The sequence below is a fragment of the Morone saxatilis genome, unplaced genomic scaffold (genome assembly GCF_004916995.1).
Source record: "Morone saxatilis isolate NCDOM2014 unplaced genomic scaffold, NCSU_SB_2.0 Contig20, whole genome shotgun sequence".
NCBI lineage: Eukaryota > Metazoa > Chordata > Actinopteri > Moronidae > Morone > Morone saxatilis.
The window spans coordinates 310132-317734 of record NW_023339763.1 but is presented as its reverse complement, the minus strand read 5'-3'; the positions used below and the strand labels follow the sequence as shown (position 1 = coordinate 317734).

The window sequence follows — 7603 nt, the reverse complement described above, 5'->3', positions numbered from 1 at the left end:
AGCGGTTGTCCCCCAATCGGTAGGTTTGTGGTTCGATCCCCGGGCCTTCTGCACGCTTCGAAGTATCTCTTGAGGCACAGATACTTGAACCGCGACAAATTGCTCCTGAATGCATAGCATCAGTGTGTGAATGTGTATGAATGATGCACTGTATGCGTGCATGTTCGAATGCCAACTTTGCCATTCCGAGCTGGTGTGAGATGGTGTTGTGAAAGCGGTGGAATGTGAATGTGGACTAGTGCTCTACCTCTGAGCCACAGCCATCTGGCATCCTGGTATTGTAGAAAAGGCTCTGAAACAGAAAGGATTTACACAAAATAATATATTTTAAATGAATGTAGAGACATTTTTGAGTGGCTACTGGGGAACAGTGACAAAAGGTCAAAAGCAGATTTTTATTTTACATATATTATTTTTATTTAAGTTTTACTTTCTCTACTTCAGACTCGCCCAGAAATAGTTGCTCCTCTTCTCCTTTATTTTCTGGCGTCTCTGAAGAGCCGCTGTAAAGCTGAATGAAGCCTGGTCACCTGTGACGGCGCCCACCTGTCACTCAAAATAACTCACTATGCAAAATAATTATATTTTAATAATAATATGAATATTTAAAAATATATTTTTGTTAAAAATAAGATGTATTACTTATATTTTTGGCCTCTATGGGCTCCCATCCTCCCCCCTTATGGGCAGCCATTGTCTACTAATTTATGGCCCCCCTCTGAGGATCAATAAAGGTTTATCTTATCTTATTAATTTAGATTTCAACAGCAAAATAAGGTTTATCACTCTGCCTCCTTTACACCATGAAACATTCTGTAAATGTGTCGTCATGTTGATGAAGGAAACATTAAAAGTCACAAATAACAAAAAAACAACAACAACATAATTTGAACAGGTTGATGGATCCAGGTAAAGGTTAGCGTAGCTTAGCATAAAGACTGGAAACAGGGGGAAACTGCTAGCGTTATATAAGAATACAGAAAAACTGTACGTCAGTGTCAGTCTGTCTGTCTGTCTGTCTCTCTCCTCTGTCTGTCTCTCTGGTCTCCTCTGTCTGTCTGTCTTCTTGTCTGTCTCTCTCTCTGTCTGTCTGTCTGTCTGTCTGTCTGCTCTCTCTGTCTGTCTGTCTGTCTGTCTGTCTCTCTCTCTCTCAGACAGACTGGAGAGCTTTGTGATTTACGTTCCTTCATTAGCGTCTCGTCTCTTTATCTGGTGACCGAGAATCAAACTGTTGGTTTTTACTTTCGAACAAATGAAGCAGAAACTCGACGGTTCAGACAGATGTCCCCCCGTCCGTCCCCCACCGCCGCCGCCCCCGCCACTGAAACTAAAATGTTTGAGTTGTAATTCGCCCCGGTGACCGATTAGAGGACAGACGGTGTGTGTTTAAAGAAAAGAGAGACACATCACTTATTTAACTGTTGTGTGTTTAGTGTTAATACTGAATCAGAGCGTGTTAAAGAGGCCTGAAGGTCTTTTAATTAACTCTAACTCAACCGTCTGTGTGTGTGTACAATCCACCTTCCCACATTCCTGCTCAGTGTCACAGTGACATTATATTATAGTTAAATAAGAGCCTTCAGATCAGGTTCTTCATGACAAATAACATTTATTTCATTATATTTCTCAGGTTTGTCTTTTGGTTTCTGTTTTAAGGAAGTTTGTTTGTTCTTCTATCGCAGGCCAGAATCAATACTTATTGGACAAATCTGCAGCTTCTGACGTATATTCAGTGAAATCGTATGAGGAACTGAAGGCTTTGTGTAGGTAACAGACTGCAGATCGCTGCAGGGATCATGTATTTTTGTAGTCGTCCTGGTTGCTTGTTTTTCTGCAGCCAGCGGAGGTCACGTACAGCGAGTTAAGCAGATAAACAGTAAAATGTGTTTGTGAACAGATTTGAAGAGAGAAATAGTCAACATCAGAATCTGGATCCATATCTGATCAGCACTGTTTGACACTCTATGGGCTCCATCCCCCCCTTAATGGGCAGGCCAATGTCTACTAATTTTATGGCCCCCCTCTGAGGATAAATAAAGTTTATCTTTCTTGATTAATAGTTGGATTTCAACAGCAAATAAGGTTTATCACTCTGGGCCTCCTTTACACCATGAAACATTCTGTAAATGGTGTCGTCATGTTTGGATGGAAGGAAACATTAAAAGTCACAAATAACAAAAAAACAACAACAACATAATTTGAACAGGTTGATGGATCCAGGTAGAGGTTAGCGATAGCTTGCATAAAGACTGGAAACAGGGGGAAACTGCTAGCGTTATATAAGAATACAGAAAAACTGTACGTCAGTGTCAGTCTGTCTGGTCTGTCTGTCCTCTCCTCTGTCTGTCTCTCTGGTCTCTCTGTCTGTCTGTCTGTCTGTCTGTCTCTCTCTCTGTCTGTCTGTCTGTCTGTCTGTCTGCTCTCTCTGTCTGTCTGTCTGTCTGTCTGTCTCTCTCTCTCTAGACAGACTGGAGAGCTTTGTGATTTTACGTTCCTTTCATTTAGCGTCTCGGTCTCTTTATCTGGTGGACCGAGAATCAAACTGTTGGGTTTTTACTTCGAACAAATGGAAGCAGGAAACTCGACGGTTCAGACAGATGTCCCCCGTCCGTCCCCCACCGCCGCGCCCCCGCCACTGAAACTTAAATGTGTTGATTGTAATTCGCCCCGGTGACCGATTGAGAGGACAGACGGTTGTGTTTAAAGAAAAGAGAGAACACATCACTTATTTAACTGTTGTGTGTTTTTAGTGTTATATACTGAATCAAGAGCGTGTTAAAGAGGCCGAAGGTCCTTTTAATTAACTCTAAACTCAACCGTCTGTGGTGTGTGTACAATCCCCTTCCCACATTCCTGCTCAGTGTCACAGTGACATTATATTATAGTTAAATAAAGAGCCTTCAGATCAGGTTCTTCATGACACAATAACATTTATATTCATTATATTTCTCAGTTTGTCCTTTTGGTTTCTGTTTTAAGGAAGTTTGTTGTTCTTCTATCGCAGGCCAGAATCAATACTTATTGGACAAACTTGCAGCTTCTGACGTATATTCAGGTAAATCGTATGAGGAACGTGAAGGCTTGTGTAGGGTAAACAGACTGCAGAATCGCTGCAGGGGATCATGTAATTTTTTGTAGTCGTCCTGGTTGCTTGTTTTTCTGCAGCCAGGCGGACGGTCACGTACAGCGAGTTAAGCAGTAAACAGTGTAAATGTGTTTTTTGTGAACCAGATTTGAAGAGGAGAAAATAGTCCACATCAGAATCTGGATCCATATCTGATCAGCACTGTTTGACAGTTTGATCTGAGTTTGGTGCGTTGGCTGGACGGACTCACTGAGAATGAGCTGTCAATTCACAGTAGCCTCGCTTCCATAATAGCCTACCCATGCTATTATGGTCTGTTGACTCTGAAATGGGACCATTCAGTTACTAAATGAACAGTCATATATAGCTGTATGGAAGAACGCACTGAAAATAGAGTCTGAGACCAGAAACCCATCAGGAAACTGTTCACTGAGCTAATGAATGAAGTCAGAAGTCTGCTCATTTTTCCATAAGACTCAATACTATCAGAGTGGAGGTGCCACCTGCTGGCTGTTAGAAAGAATACAGGTTTAAGACACTACTCAGACCAGAAAGCTGCCCACTCATTTTTAACTTTTATCTCGTCCACAGGTTCATGGTGGGTTAGTTGCTGCTTTATGAGATTCAGTTTTAACAAAATAAGAAGTCAGGCAGTGAAATAAATTCAGTTAATTCAGAATAAATGTACCTGTGGACGTACAGATAACCTGCAGCCTCGTTCTCACCACTGGACACATAGTCCCTGATGACTTTTAGATGCATTTAGACTCACTTCCCCAGAATTCAGCCTCATTTATTTTGTATTTTGGGAAACCTTTGTGACATTAAAGCTCTGTTTGAGTTTGAAGACAGAGCTGAAGGTCATTAGTCCGGCTCATTGATTCAGTTTTAGCAGCCGGACCCTCTGTTGAGGTTTAACAGTAACTCGTGGACACTGAGTCCATAAATGAATAAAAGCAGATAGGGTTCAGTTTATGCAAATCCAGCTGAGGCAGGTTGTCTATTTGAATACAGCAGATGAGAACACACATCGGTCTGTCCGAGTGCTGACGTCAGTTTATGTGAGCGGTTTATAACACATAATATAAAATACTACATACACTTCATTCACTTTTTTACATACCAACAGTTAACAGTTTACGTACTAACAGTGATTTTGTGTTCATCATTGAAGAGGCACTCACACACTTCAACAGCTATAAAATGAGATATATGACGGTACAGTGATGAAACTCATCCTGAACCTTGTGAGTCCAGTACTTTTTGTTAACCTGGTTGTTTCTGTGTTTTACAGACGGAAAGACGCGGACTAAAGATAAGTACCGGGTGGTTTACACCGACCACCAGCGGCTGGAGCTTGAGAAAGAGTTTCACTACAGCAAATACATCACCATCAGGAGGAAGGCGGAGCTCGCCACAGCGCTCGGCCTGTCAGAGAGACAGGTAAAGACAAAGAAACTCATATAAAATATGGTTTTACTGCACTTTATTTAAGTTATTTTAAAATTGTAACTAACACAAACTCAGTTTTGTGAGTTACAGAAACCTGATTAAGTACTTTTTGGGGTTTTTTTTGTTTTCAGAGTACAAAATAAAAATCTATGTTTCGATATCGATGCGTGAGCACTGATGTTACGACGATTGTTCGCATTTAGCTAAAAAAAGAGCTGCTAGCACTGACAATTAAACCTCTAACAATTTAATTAAGGAGAAATTCACTGTATTTATAGTAAATGTACAAAAACACCAATAGAGTCACTTTAAAACAACTTTTCTCCTGCTCCAGGTGAAGATCTGGTTCCAGAACCGCCGGGCCAAGGAGCGCAAGATCAACAAGAAGAAGCTCCAGCAGCCGGCCTCCTCCACGACCACGCCCACGCCTCCCACCGGCACCAACGGCGGCGGCCTCCACGGAAATGGCGGGAGCAGCATGGTGACGAGCAGCAGCGGCAGCAACGGGCTGGTGTCCCCTTCTTCTCTGGCTTTGAACATCAAAGAAGAGTACTGAGGAGGAGGAGGAGGATACAGATGTTTTATTGGATTGATGTCGGGGACGTGGACTGAAAATTCTCCCCGAACGAACTGAAAAACTTTTATGCGCCATATCCTGCCATCTTTTCTGTCCGCCCTCTTAAAGCTAAAGCTCGTTAAAAACGTGGGCGACGTCCTCAGCAGCTTCCTGTCCCATCAGACTGTCGCAGATGATTCCTGTTTGCTGGGACGTCGTCAGGTGAAATCAAGCTGCTATAAAACAGGAAGTCTCTCAGGAGCTCTCAGGTGAAACTTTAATTCAGCTCTTCACCACCGCTGGATCCATCACGTGTCTTCAAAACTCCCAGAACTTTATTTTAAATCCTTGTGGAGATCCTAAAGATACCAAACATAATGCACAAGACAAGTTGAATATTTCCATTTGATGGAAACAAACAGGTCTTGGGTTTGTTTTCACTCCTTTAGCTTCAATGAAGAGCTTCAGCGTATAGAATATATATGAAACTGTCAGACAGTTTGTTTTTTAACTCTAAAGCTACTTAAAAAAAAAGATTTTCAGGGTAAATCCAGATGTTTGTTTTTAGCTTGTTGATGATGCATTTAAAAAAAAAAAAGTATCCTGCTTCATTAAGAAATGTTTTCTCGACCTTTATACCATCATGGTCTGGTATGAATACTGGATTCTGATTGGCTGCTGGGTGTCCATTAATTCCTGATGTAGGACGCCTAATGAGTAGTTCCAGTGAAACTGTCTGTTCACCGTCCTAAATTAATGAAAACTGAAATAAATTAAATGGAAAACGTGAATATCTTGAATGTAGTCCTTCAGTGCCTCTGAATCCTCCTCACATCCTCTGTTTAACTCGCTGCTTCAGGCCGACACGAAGTTATCTTCATATCGATTTAGCGTCAATAACATGGCTACCTAACAGAGTTGCCACCCCGTCCTGTTTCTGACGATCAAATATCTCATCAAATCTTAATTCTTTTTTTATTTTTTATTTATTTATTATTTATTTTTTAAGATTATTGATTGAGCTGCTTTTACTCGTAATTGTAACTGGTAAAAAACCTTTTGTTCCAGTTACAGAAAGATTCCTGATTAATAACTTTTTACGAGGTATTTTGTTTTCACAGGAAGTAAAAATTACAAAATTAAGTCACTTAGAATTAGTAAAGCTGACTTACATAATTTAGTTAGTTTTACATAAAATCTTCAACGTAATAACAATTTCTCGAGTTAAATGAACTTGTCTGGTTTTACAGTGAACTGTTTATTTGGAATATGAGATTGTGTGTGAGCAGGTGAGCCGCCATTGTTTCCTGATACAGACGAGTTGAAAGCTCAACTCGCAGTACCTGACCTCCGCTGCCTCCGACTCATGGCGACGACTGTAGCGGCAAACAAAATGGGACTCTACAAACTCATGGGTGACGTTACAAAGATTTGTCCCGTATTTTCGTGCTCACAAATAAAACCAACACGAGAATCAGAATCATTGAAGATTTACTTTATTTATCCTGGTACCTCTCTAGCTACCAGTCCACGATCCATACTGGTCTTTGCTGGACTTGAACCGGCAACCCTCTGGTTCTAAAGCCAACGGACTGAGCTAAACTGCCTTCGTTACAAAGAGTTATAAGATTTATAAAAGAAATATATTGACGAGTATCTCCAGCCGCCCGTATGGACGTTGTCAGATCTGAACTGCAGATGGACAAAAGAACTGAACTTCGGTCGGATAATTAGTTATGAAAATGTAAAAGTTAAGTTAAATGAACTTGAGAAAACTAAACTAAAATATTCAATCAACAAATGTTTAGTCACATGAAGGCGGCTCCAAGGGACCTCGTTCAGTTATTAAGTGCACAGCAGTAAAGACTGAATAATAAAACATGACTTATTTTAACACAGCAAGTTTCCATCATGTCTGTTGTCCTCAAACAATAAAAAAGAGGAGCTGAACTCATGTTTATAAGTTCTGAAGTGGTCTGAAAATAAAAACATTTTAAGTTAAATTAATAAAACTTGTATAAAAGTTAATGGTGACAGATTAACTGATTCCCTGTATGATGTTTTACAGTGTAGTAAAACCAGAAGGCTTTATTGTAAAGACGACTGCTGAAGATAAAAGAGACATAAAGTCACTTCTTAACTTCTAATGTAGATCAGCTGATTAGCGACTTTAACCAGACTGGGTCAGGTTCCTGGTCTGCAGAGGTCAGTTCCTATCACAGGTGGTCCAAGGAAGGTAAAGAACCGGAGAGAGGGTCATGGATCGGACCACACAGTGTCATAATGTTATGGCTGATGGTGTGTGTCTCTCTAATCTTTTAACCATCTGTCTTTCCAACACAGATTAGCCTAGCACGTAGCATATCTAAGTACAGGAAAGGAGGAAGTTGACCGAGGGTTGCTCAACTGTTATTGGAGCACAGGGCAAAAGGGGGGCGGGGCTTATGACAGGTAAATTAAGGCCTGATATCCTACAGTGGATGAAGCCGATGGGTTCGTACTCAGTTTGA

At 40.9% G+C, this 7603-nt stretch overlaps 1 protein-coding gene across 1 annotated transcript in view; it reads left to right on the top strand.

Moving 5' to 3' along the window:
* The window catches only part of cdx1b (caudal type homeobox 1 b), an 8773-nt gene extending 2941 nt beyond the window's left edge, over positions 1–5832 (top strand). The window contains exons 2-3 of the mRNA XM_035666424.1: positions 4380–4528; positions 4872–5832. Coding sequence (XP_035522317.1) covers positions 4380–4528; positions 4872–5093 — 371 coding nt within the window. The 3' untranslated portion in view covers positions 5094–5832. The remainder of the gene's footprint in view (positions 1–4379; positions 4529–4871) is intronic.
* The last annotated feature ends 1771 nt before the right edge of the window (positions 5833–7603 follow it).